The sequence below is a fragment of the Magnolia sinica genome, chromosome 10 (assembly GCF_029962835.1).
Source record: "Magnolia sinica isolate HGM2019 chromosome 10, MsV1, whole genome shotgun sequence".
NCBI classification, from domain to species: Eukaryota; Viridiplantae; Streptophyta; class Magnoliopsida; order Magnoliales; family Magnoliaceae; genus Magnolia; species Magnolia sinica.
Genome location: NC_080582.1, coordinates 84,600,287 through 84,613,277, shown reverse-complemented (window position 1 = coordinate 84,613,277; position 12,991 = coordinate 84,600,287). Strand labels below are relative to the sequence as shown.

At 37.2% G+C, this 12,991-nt stretch overlaps 1 protein-coding gene and 1 long non-coding RNA gene across 2 annotated transcripts; one reads left to right on the top strand and one right to left on the bottom strand.

Annotated features, from left to right (window-relative positions):
- Positions 1-890: 890 nt before the first annotated feature.
- Positions 891-3,364, top strand: LOC131217244 (AAA-ATPase At3g28510-like). The gene is made up of 2 exons (XM_058212101.1): positions 891-2,348; positions 2,970-3,364. Exons 1-2 carry the CDS (start codon positions 990-992, stop codon positions 3,060-3,062), a joined length of 1,452 nt encoding a protein of 483 aa, XP_058068084.1. The 5' UTR covers positions 891-989; the 3' UTR covers positions 3,063-3,364.
- Positions 3,365-4,610: 1,246 nt separating this feature from the next.
- Positions 4,611-5,619, bottom strand: LOC131257584 (uncharacterized). Its single transcript, XR_009177510.1, has 2 exons — positions 5,434-5,619; positions 4,611-5,125 (listed from the first exon to the last, which is right to left on the bottom strand). It is a non-coding gene; the product is annotated as an uncharacterized LOC131257584 (long non-coding RNA).
- Positions 5,620-12,991: the final 7,372 nt, after the last annotated feature.

Sequence of the window (12,991 nt, the reverse complement as noted above, 5' to 3'; positions counted from 1 at the left end):
GGACCAAAACTTGCACTTATTCGATCTTTTCACTATCATGATAAGTGATAGTGAAATCAGACCGTTCATTTCTTTCAGCCCACTGGTGAACAAACTCCCTGATGCCCATCATGGTGTATGTGTTTCATCCACGCTGTCCATCCATTTTTCCATCTCATTTTAGTTTCAAGTGGACTACACCAAAGGAAACTATGGGATTGAATGCCCATCATTAAAAACTTCTTCGGGTCCACAAAAGTTTCGGATCAAGCAGATATTTGTGTTTTTCCATCATCATCGGACCTTATCAACAGGTTGGATGGACCATCATTATCCCCATTGTTTCTTAAAGTGTGGCCCACTTGGGTTTCCAACTTGCTTCTTGATGGGGATTTTCTTCTTAGGCTCGACCAGTCGAGTGCCTCGCTCGACCGGTCGAGGGTGGTGCTTGACTAGTTAAGGTTTAACTCAACTCAAATTCCAGCGACCAATTGTGTTAATTCTTCTGCACTGCTTGACCGGTCGAAGGTCCGCTCGACCGGTCGAAGACTAGATTCAGTCCAGATTTGGTGCGGATTGCATAAATTTGAGATGGTTTTGTAAGAGGTGCGAAAAGGAGTTGCCTAAACTATAAATAGGGGTCCCTAGTGCTTTTCTAGAGAATATAAGAGAGTTTCCTAAAGCTTTGCAAGAGTTCGTTAAAAGGTTCAGGGCTATCAAAGGTGAGAATGAGAGAGAAAAGAGAGAGAGAGAGGAAGCTTGTGGTTTCCATGCTTATACACTAAAATGAGCTGATATAATGGATGGACGGCTTTGATGAAACACATATATCAATGTGGGCCCTACCGAGTTTCGTGCTAAGGGATTCCTGTTATCTCTGGAAAAATGTTTAAAAACCTTCCTTCACATTCTCATTCTCTTATAAAGAAGAACATAAGCGGAGAAGATTACAATTCTTCTCGTTTTACTTCTTTCACTTCACATTCTCTTCTTCTTTCAATCCAAGAAAGATGGACTGGAATTGGAGCTTGACAAGCTCTTTTCTTGCCACTGTCATGCTCATTCGATCAATCCCATCTCTCATCCCTCCCCAAGTCCATGAATTCATTTCCTACTGCTTAAAGTACTACAGATCTCTCAACCCCACCATGTCAATCTTAATCAACGAACCCAGTTTGCAGAACGACTTCTACAACAACATCTACGAATCTATTGAAACCTACTTAAGCTCCAAGTGCTTCTCATCAGCAAATGTTATAAAAATGTCAACAGACAGAAGCTCAAATTCGCTCTTGTTTGCAATGGCAGAGGACCAGAGCATAGAGGAAACATTCGACGGCTTCAAATTGAGATGGTCCTTGCGAGCGTCGGGCAAGGATCAGAACAAATCAGGCGACAATCAGAACAAATCCAACTACTATGAATTATCGTTCTATGCCAAACACAAGGATGCAGTACAAACAAAGTATATCCCTCATGTATTGAAAGAGGCCGCGGACATAACGCTCCAGAATCGTAATCGGAGGCTCTTTAGTAACAGAGAGGAAAGTGGGGTTAGCATCTCATTTTGGAGCTCGATTCCATTTTTGCATCCATCCACATTTAATTCCATAGCTATAGATCCCCATCTGAAGGAAGGGATTAAGAATGATCTGTTGAAGTTTGTTAATCAAAGCGAGTTTTATGATAGAGTTGGACGAGCTTGGAAACGTGGATATTTACTGTATGGCCCACCTGGAACAGGGAAGACGAGCTTGATTGCGGCAATTGCGAATTTTCTAGAGTTTGATGTATATGATTTGGAATTAACTTCGGTTATGTCGAATATCCAGCTGAGGAAGCTCTTGGTTTCAACTTCGAGTAAAGCAGTGATTGTAGTGGAAGATGTGGATTGCATGTTGGATCTTTCGGATCGGAGAAATGGGAAAAAGAGGAAGAGTTCTGAAATGGAGGGAGTGGGGAGTGGGAGCCAAGATAACAAGCATAGCAGGGTTACCCTGTCCGGTGTACTGAATTTCATGGACGGTTTGTGGTCGCCGTGTGGCGGAGAGAGGTTGATGATCTTCACGACCAATCACAAAGAGAACCTCGATCCCGCATTGCTTAGGCCAGGACGGATAGATAAAGAGATCAGTCTATCGTACTGCGAGTTTATGGCATTTAAGACACTAGTGAAGAATTATCTTGATATAGAGGATCATGAGCTGATGAAGGAGGTGGAGGTGGTCTTGCCTTCAATTCAGATCACTCCGGCAGATATTGCAGAGTTCTTGATGGGTTTCAATGAGGATCCGGATCTTGCGATGAGAAATGTGCTCGAAGAGATGAAGAAACGCCAGAAAAAAGATGCACAACATATTAATAAAGAGGTGAATTCAGGCACTACTTCGACATTGAAATTTTCTGAAATGCAGATTTAAAATAAAATAAAATAAAAAAATAAAAAAAACAAGAATAGATAGTTGAACTCCATAACATTAGTAATGTTGGAAGTAGTCGAATTAGTTCCATAAAAAAGTTGAATAGGCCAGGAAATAGAGTTGAATATATGATATATTGGGCTCAACTCACTCATTAAGCCTACACAATTTGTAGCGGATGAAATAATCAATAAAAGGCTCTCTGCACACGAGTGGATGTGTGTGGATCATGCAGGTTAGTTGCTAAGCAAACAGCTAAGCAACAACCATCCATACACATGAAAGGTAGTGCCCTAATACTTGACTACTCAAAATAGTAGAACTCACCACCACATGATTACCAACACAATTTACATGCTACACATAGGGACCATCACCATCACAAGTATATATTTGTGTGTTTCATCCAACAAAATTCATTTACTAAAAATAAATAAAAATCTTATCAATTTTGGCAATTTCAAATTAGTTTTACTTTTAGGAGAGGAAGAAAATGAAAAGTGGATTATGAAATCTTTCTTTCTATACCATGTTCCTCGCTAAATTCAAGTTCTTTTGCTCTACTTGCAGGTTAATTCCGAAGAAGAAACACAGGTCGTAAAGAAAAGTAAGAATAAGACGGACAAGAAAATGATACCAAGAAGACAACAGACAAGAAAATGAAGAATACAGCAAAGAAGTTAGAAGAAGAAGAAGATGATGATGAAAATGAAAATGATTAAGAAGAAGAACAAGCAAGATGCTAAACCGTTTTACCATTGCACCTTTCTAAATAGTTGTTACTTGCAGTATTTTTTTTTCTTTTTCTTTTTCTATACATGCACCCCTATCTTACATTTCTCATTTTCTTCATACTCTTTTAGAAAAGCAAGGAAACCAATATATGGTTTTCATTCTCTTCCTTATGCAGATTTTACGAAGGGGCCATTTGGATGCTTGTAAATGGGCCAAGTTATAAATGATTTACAGGTAAATCATTTATAACTTAGCCCATTTACAAGTTATAAATGATTTACAACCTGTAAATCATTTACAACCCAGTGTGTTTGGATGGCCTTTTTTGCTTGTAAATCATTTACAACCTGTAAATCACTGTAAATGATTTACAGCATTTACCCCATCTCATTTACAGACAAAAAGTTTGGATTTCATTTACAGGCTCTCCATTTGTAGCCTAATAGCTATAAATGGAACGATTGGCTCTCCATTTACAGGACTACAACATTTTACAAGCTATCCAAACACAGGCAATCATTTACATGTAAATCATTTATAGCTTAAAGTCAAGTAGGTCAGGTGTAAATGATGTACACCTGTAAATCATTTACCTGTAAGTTGTTTACTACTTAAGCCATTTACAGGCCTCCAAATGACCCCTAAGGCTTTCTTGAATACCATTCTTGTCTTATGAGAAAATCAAATCAGAGAATTGAACATACAATGTCATTTTCCTTGTATTGTTGCATTAAGCTACAAAGTAATTTGATTAGACATTCCTCTTACATATGCTGACGAGCTCGCACAACTATAATAATATTTTTTTTTTTTTTAAAAAGATGCCAGATCCAATACTAGGCTTTGTACACTAAGCTTTAGCATACATCATTCATTGTGTTTGAGCGCATACGGTTTAGAATTGCATTTAAAGAGAGGTTTGGGGTGAGGGATTTTGGGCAGGAATTTCTAAAATCCTTTGATTTCACATCTCCCCTGTTTGTTTCCGTTAGAGATTTGTTACGTCCATGGATTTCCCAAATCCAAACCCCCATAAATCCAAGGATTAGGGGGCCAATTCAAATCCAAGATTTTGCAAATCCACAAATGCGAAAATTGCATAAAGCAATAAAAGTTATTTGATTGTAATATATGCTCCCAAATACATATGTTTGTAGCTTAATTTCTAAGTAGTGGACTTTGGAAATTACCAAATCGATATCCAATGCAAACCCATGAATTTTACATGTTCATGGATTTATCGAATCGATCGTTTCAATTCCCTGATTCCAAACAGGATGTAAGTTCACCTAAGACAATTTAAATGCACTTAGACACACATTGTATGTTCAGCTTAGCTTACAAAGATACATTAATGGCTTCTAAGATGTCTTTTTTTCTGGCCATTTCCACCTTGCATGTTAATAAGGCCACAATTTCTGACATTGGAGGCCTCAGTCTTCAATAGGTTGCAAGCACAACAAAGCTACATCAATAGCTTTTAAGATGTCTTTTTCCACATACACATCTTGTCAAAGATTGGGATCCACCAGATCAATGACCCTTGATCTTTCATAAAGCTTACATGCCTAAAAACATGAACAAGGAAAGTAAAGGACAGGAAAGCTTGAAAGAATACATATTCAGGAAAATGCTGCATTTCTGATGGCAGAGTAAGATTTTTGTTTTTCCTGCAACCAACAATCTCGAGCGGCAGAATGCCTAAGCTGTATATGTCCGCCTTCTCAGACAACTTTCCTAGAATTGCATACTCAGGAGCTGTATAACCTCCCAAAGGAGGATTGGAAATCATACTGAAATCATCATATGCAGTGATGATAAATGATTCAGGTATAATGGAGTCTTCAAAATTATACAATGTACGATTTTCATTTGTCTCATTACCAATGGAGTGTTTGGTTGCGCCGAACTTCCCAACAAAAATGGTCTGTATCTTTTGACTGTCCACCCAAATATCTCTATTATACATGTTGCACTTGTGCACAATCGATCTGTTGGGAAACCACACACCTTTCCCTTCCATGTGTAAATCAATGGGATTAACAATATAAGAGATTTAATGGACGATAATCATTTCCTACACAAGCAAACAAATCATCAAACATGTAGAGTGCAAGAGACACAGAGATTTTTTTTCACACTCTATACTGTGAAGGGAAAAACCACGAGATCTAGTCTAGCATAAATCCACCATAAAAGAAATAATGAAAGTACATTCATCATGAGACCTTTCTTGGATACTCAAACAACATCACCCAAAGGTGGATTACAAACACAATCAAAGAAAAGAATTTCTCACCAACTAGCGATACTAGAAAAACCCCCAGTACAACCATTGGAGAAGACAATCGAAGAAACTAGTGTTATGAATGGACCTTGGCGAACCCGTATGCAAAGATTTCGGTGGTAGAAACTCTTAATCTTTTTCTTCTACAGAATCTTTTTCTCTTCTCCTTTCTCCTCTTATTCTATGAGAAAAAAAAAAAAAAAACATTTCTTTTGATGGGCCGGGCCCACTCCATCACAGACCTACTGAAGAAGGGACCTTACACATGCCAATGCCCCGCGACTGAGTTGCATGCATATCACTTTGATTGCCCTCTATTTGATAGATATCACAATCAAGAGATTAGCCCAGCCCATTGGATCTTGGGCCTTGCTCGCCAGGTTCATTTGGGTCGGTTCTAACAATTCAAAGCCCAGTTAGGAATCGACCAGTGTAGTTCATGGGCCCAAACATGCATTGTTTTACACTAGCACATGTTCAAATCTTGCATTTGCAGTGAAAATCCACACCGACCATTAGGTGGGCCACATTTTAGAAAATGAATTGACAGCTAAAACATCTACTTCTTTTGCACTGTGGCCTACTTGAGGAGTGGACCAGATTGACTTTTGGGCCCGAATGTACGCAGGAGGTGGTAATACTGGGCCCAAATTTTTAATTGCTTGAAGCAGGCTTTCTTAAGCAACTGTTTGGATGGCCATAGATCTTAAAAAATCGGATAATTTCAACCGTTGAATATGTTTTTCGGTTGAGGCCAATTTCTTAGTGGGGCCACAATCTGAAGGCTGAACAGGAGCGTATTGGGTGAGACTCGAGATCCACCGAGGTTGGTGGGATCACTGACTGTGGGGATCACAGTGATGTATGTGCCTTAAATCCACACCGTCCAACCATTTTGAAAGCTCATTTTAGGATATGATGCAAAAAATGAAGCTGACTCAAATCTTAGGTAGACCACACCACAGGAAACAGTCATGATTGAATCCTCACCATTAAAAACTTCATGGATTCCACTGAAATTTTATTTGCCATCCAAGTAGTTGATAAGGTCACAAACACATAGATGAAAAGCTTTTGCGTCGCACAAGAAGTTTTTAATGGTCAATCACACTGTTTCCTTATTATGATCCATCTGAGATTTAAAATTACTTCAAAATTTATTTATTTTTAATCAGGCCCTAATATGAGCTTTCAATACGGATGGATGGACGGTGTGGATGCAGTCACATACATCACAATGCGTCCCATAGTCAGAGGTCCCACCCACCTTGGTGGATCCGGGTCTCATCTAATCCGCTCCCGGTCTGAGTGATGTAAATTAAGATAAATGCATGCCACGTGTATACTCATTGTTTTCATTGTGATCATTATTTTTTTGTTCAGTACTTTTTTCCCTGAGAATTTTTTTCATATAAAATTCATATGTATTTATTCATACTTTGTTTGCGTTTGCTTACCATTGTGTTATTCGAATTTGAGATTTGCTTATGTGGTCCCCCAACACATAGCAGCACATTTGTTTACTCCAAGGAAGCTTAAAAAATTATTTTACCTCGTTTACTTCCAAATCCTCTATCAGAGAGGATTTTACTTACATACGCAGTTACTCCCATTTCATTTTTTCTACTCGGTGCATCTAATATCATCCAAGCACACTTCAAATGTCATTTACCTTTATTTCTGCCAAATCTCCCCCATTTATCTGCATAGACTCTCATCCAAACTGCCCCTGAATTCAATGCACTTGGCATTGGAAAAGGTCAAGCTCTTACATATGCGCACCACTCAGAAGCCCCCATCTAAGTGGAGCCAGATGAATTGTCCATTTTTCATATATGTGTGTCACAGACACACACACAAACATATATATATATATATATATATATATATATATATATATATATATATATATATATATAAGGCTTAAACTATTTCACAATTGGGCCATGTATATAGAGAGCTCAGCTCGGTGACAATATAAATAGGAGGCTTTTGATGGGATTTAGGGTTTTTTATTCTATAAAAGTTTAGGGTTCCTGTCTTCCATTATAAGACTTCTTTCCTCTCTCTCCCTGCCAACGGGTTTAAGCTTGGACTTGAACCGGGCTCGAGGTTGGGCTCGCACTTGGGCTCAGGTCTATCATAAACATTTAAGGCAGCTCAAGCATATTATGAACATTTTGGGCAAGCTCAAGCTGGACTAATTTAGCCCATCATGAGCTAAGATCATGCATATGTTAAACAATGTAGGCCAGGATTGAACCAAGCTTAGACTGGCCCTAACCCAGCCCATTCATACTCTTATGTATAAAAAAGTAAGTAATATTGCATTTAAAAATATTTTAGAACATTTTAAGTGAGCATGCAAGCTCAATTTTCCCAATGTGTTATACATATAGTGTTGGAAAAATGTGTTGGAAATACTGAAAATAAAAGTAAAATAAGATTAATTATTTTCATTTCATTAGGCCGAATCACGTAAAATATACATTATTCTTAAAGTGTGATTCGCCCTCTTATCAATTGCTGATAGGTTATATTTGAATTGTAATCCGACCATTTTCAGTTACTTATAAAATCTCGACTCATCTCAGACATATCACACCTAAGGTCATACTAGACCACTCATACCGTCTCGGGACAGTTCATATAAGGTCGCGAGGGATCTACGACATGATGTGCACGTGCGAAGTGCAAAGTGTGCCAGCTAGCGCCAGTATAGCCACACTGCTCATGCTCAAGCCTAAGCCCAAGCACACATGTAAGAATACTACACACACATTCACATATAAACCACAATATTCCTCTTTTCATTTCCGATGTGGAATAAAAGCACATATCACACTTTTCAATTTGAAATTTCTAAAAATCGTTTTAATGGCAAAACGAAAATTTTAAAATTTTTGAATATTTTAATTTTTTAAAAGCACAAATTTCAACATATAGGACATCTAAGCCATGCAAAAGGTGGGCCATCTGATGAAGATTGCACAATGAAGAAAAACAAAAACAAAAAAAAAAAGGGTTGTCTACTCATTAAGTTGACGCAGATTCTGTGGATCTCTTACTGTGGGGCGTACTGTGGTGTATGTGCCTCATATCCGTGTTGTCCATTCATTTTGACAGCTTATTTAGGACATGATCCCAAAATTGAACCATATCCAAATCTCAGGTAGACCATACCACAAGAAACAGTGGTGATTGACCACTAAAAACTTAGTGGACAAAATTTTTAGATCAAGCCGAATATTTATGTGGTCCCTTCATCCAGGTCTTTCTAAGCTTATCAACAAGCTGGATGGCCAATAAACATTCCGGTGGCCCATTAGAAGTTTGCAGTGGTAGGTGTGATGTGGTCCACCGGAGATTTGAATCTACTAAACGTTTGGGATCATGCCCAAAAATGAGCTTTCAGAACGGATACACGGCGTGGGCCCCACGATCAGGAATCCTCATCCAGCACATCCCCATTGAGATGACTGGACAGCCAACGGTCTGAGTCAATGTACCAATATCCTCCACATATACATGCGACACGCTGGCAGGAAAAATGAGTTTGCATGCTAGCTTTCTTGGGGTTGTATAGGTGATGGTTGGCTTTAAATAAAAACAAAAATATTAAATAACAAGTCAGAGATGGTACGAAATTCTGTGGGCCTCTGATCACATGTCCAAGTTAAAATCCTTTGAGAAGGCTAGAACGGATTGACTATCAGAGGCTTGGAACCGTCCTTTTTTAAAAATAGAGGTACTGTACAACCCTCCTGGCAGGAGTTCGATCGGGACTGTACAAGTGGACCACATGGTTCAATGATCCAAACCGTTGGTACAGCTGGAATCATTGGAAGGATGATGCACCAAAAAGCTCCATTCTTCCTCTGCAGTTCCGTAGATTAAGCTCATTCTACAAGTAGGGTGCATGGGCCCATAGTCCTGTCTGTGGCATCCAACCTGGACAGTGTATTAGATGCTTGAAAACTCATGGGGATCCAACTATCATGTAAGATACATGTGAAATTCAAAGCTTTTGAATGGTCATCTCATGTTTTCTCCACATCCCATCATGATGGTGGGGCTCATGGGTTGATGGCATATGTACAACATGGTAGAGCCCACCACAGAAAACAATGAAACACCATCTACAAAATTTCACATGTAGTGGCCCATATATGATATTTGGGTTGGCCTAGTTTTTGGGGTGTCCAATTTTCATAGTGGGGTTTCCATGTATAACATAAATATTTCAATAGTTTAGCAACTATTGATGGCTTGGGATTCTTCCAACTTGGAGGAGTTTTAGCGGCGGCCCGTCCACATTAGGTTCTGTAATATCAACTGTTTAGATTAATGAATCAGGAGTCCCACATCCATTAAAAGTTGTAATAATTATATTATTTTGTAATTGTGTGGCGATATCACTTACATTTTATTGTAAGGATGTTTTCCTTGTATTAATGTTTATTAAAACAAGAAATCAATATAAAATTAATAATTATAACTTCATTTAGAACGGTAAATGGCTATAAAAGTTGTAATAATTATATTATTTTGTAATTGTGTGGTGATATCACTTACATTTTTTTTAAGGATGATTTTGTTGTATTGTTTATTAAACTAAGAAATCAATTTAAAAATGATAGCTTTATATTATAAAAATGTAATGATTACAATTTATTACATACTTTTTTTATAGGTGTATTTGACTGTAGATTTAGAAACCATAACTTCAGTTTAAACAAAAACTAAAAATGATAATTACACTCATTTACTTTGTATTTCATAGGAAATTGGAAAACCAAACAAGCTAAACTCAAAAATCAGAATGATATGGTACAACCTTTTGCCTGAGCATTCTATGGTATATCTTGAAATTTGTGGAAGTTAAAAACTTTCATAATCAAGGACAAAAGACAATTATAACAAAATGAAAATGATGGCCAACTGTTTTTTGTCATAGATATCAATTAGATCATCTTGGATTATTTTTCAAGTGGACCACAGCCCTTGCGAAAATGACCCCCATAAAGCTTCAAATCTTTTTAATGGAATTGTCATTGAGAAAGTGGAAAAAATTAAACCCACAGAAAAATGACATTATCATATCAGAGCTTCGAGTCAAAAGTTTAAAAGTAGGGTCATGACCATTGTCAAAAGACTCCGCATCTTGCACCGACTTGCCTAGTCATAGGTGAGTCACAACTCACCTAAGGCTAATCAGCTCAACTCAGCTGAGTCGATGTGACTCATAAGTTACTTAAGATAAGCTCCTTATGCCTTAAGTAGCTTATCTTGTTTTCTACTTATTAAATTGAAGTGATTAACTTTAAATAAAAAAGTTACTTGCAGGCATTTGGATGGTAAGTTACTCAAGTTAAGTTAACTTATACCTTAGCTTATCTTAATTTCTACTTATTAAATTGAAGTGATTGAGCAATTTTAAATATATATATATATATATATATAAAAAAAAATTAGCTTTTAGGTGGAAATAACTTATTTGGTGGCATCCAAACATACCCTTAAGTTATATCTTTAGTTATGTTATTGAAAATGAGATCACATGGATTTTTATCTTTAGTTATGTATTTTGATCAAAATCAAAATCTCTAAATCTACAGTCAAATACACATATAAAAAAAGATTTTGATGAAATCATTTTTAGTTATCTTTAGTTATCTTTAGTTATGTTATTGAAAATGAAATGAAATCATTTTTATGCGTAAAAAGATCGAAATACATAACTAAAAATGAATAAAAAGATTTATGCATAAAAATGATTTCATCTCATTTTCAATAACATAACTAAAGATCAAAATCTCTATTACATAATCAAGTTAACTAAATGAGACAGAGAGTGTGCCACTGTGTGGGACCTAACCAGGTACGTGCAACCAATCCAACCCATCCAACAAAGTTGCCCCTCCATTAAAATTGGGACTCCTAAAAAGGTTAAGTGGATCCAATATAAGTGGGGACCCAACCAGGTACGTGCAACCAATCCAACCCATCCAACAAAGTTGCCCCTCCATTAAAATTGGGACTCCTAAAAAGGTTAAGTGGATCCAATATAAGCGGGGACCCAACCAGGTATGTGCAAGTAATCGAACCCATCCAACAAAGTTGTCCCTTCATTAAAATTGGGACTCCTAAAAGGTTAAGTTGATCCAATATAAGGGGACCACACCATAAATAAATAAATAAATAAAACAATCGACAACCACTGAAAACACTGCAAATTCACATGTTGTCCCACTTGATGGTCGAATTGGCCTGATCTTTTGGAAGTCCCATTTTTACATTGAGGTGGCATATACACCCCAATAAACCTCTTGAAGCTAGTTGCACTATTTTTCTACAACTAGTTATATATGGGATAATTTCCATATATATTACTTGAGAAAATGACAAAAATCTATTTAGTTGGCGTTTTTAATGGTAACTTGTTCATTATTGGCAATCCATGAAAGCAAACTCCAAATTCGGATCACACTAGATTAAGCAAACGTACACAAGCAATCACAAGCATACATAAATTTTACATGAAAAAATCTTTGTGGGAAAAAATCACGGTATAAAGCAGTAGAGAATAACTATGAAAGCAAAAGTATAAAAGATGAAATCACTTACAAAGCTCGAAAAATTCTCATTTTCACCTTCTCAAACCGTAGAACATTTAGCCCTTGATTGGCATCTACCCTAATCACGTTTACACTCATATATACGGTATCGCACCCCAAATAGGAAACAATCCACACAATTCTGTCAAATCACGCACGTCGTCAATCGAAGCATTGATCGACCAACACCGATCGAGTAATTCTCGATTGATTAAGCTAGTGTGTTTAACACTCATATATACAATGCTCGTATGTATCAAAATCAACACTTTTAAATACAGGAATCAATATTAAACAATTAGAAAGTACCTTCATGCCGCGCTCGCTCATGTAGCGTAGATGCATCTCACAAACATGTCGGCGTGTACTCCTCTATAAACATTGTAGCTCTACCCCATAAAGTATTCTCAATCAACCTATAAAGGTTATCGTTCTGCTATGCTTTCATTACTACGAGTGCCCCATTTGAAACATTTAGTATACAATCAAAAGCAATGAACTTCCACCCATTTGCCTCGAGAGCTCTTGAAGAGATTAGATTCTTTTGTAGGTCAACAATGTGTCTCACATCTGTCAAAATATGTTACATCCCATTAAACATCCTAATATGTACTGCTCCAATTCTAATAACCTTACAGGCAACATCGTTGCTCATAAACATGTGGCCACCATCATAATCATTGTAACTGGTGAACCAACGCCGATAAGGACACATGTCATATTATGCCTCCGTGTCCAAAATCCACTCATTCATACATTCATTGTATAAGTGACCGACTTTAAACACTATCAACACATCATAAATGCTCGCACCTATGTTAGATTTCGTTTAATTTATCTCCCTCAATGAATCATTTGATTTCTCTACTTTTTAGGTTTTAAGATTTTGTCAATCTTTCTTCATATGCCCAAGTCTTGACAGTTCCAACACTTCATCTTTCCCTTCCCCTTAG

Excerpts from the sequence above, each read along its gene's own strand:
- LOC131217244 (XM_058212101.1), top strand. The coding sequence starts at position 990 with ATGGACTGGAATTGGAGCTTGACAAGCTCTTTTCTTGCCACTGTCATG. Across the intron at positions 2,349-2,969 it reads CACAACATATTAATAAAGAG|GTTAATTCCGAAGAAGAAAC; the intron begins GTGAATTCAGGC and ends CTCTACTTGCAG.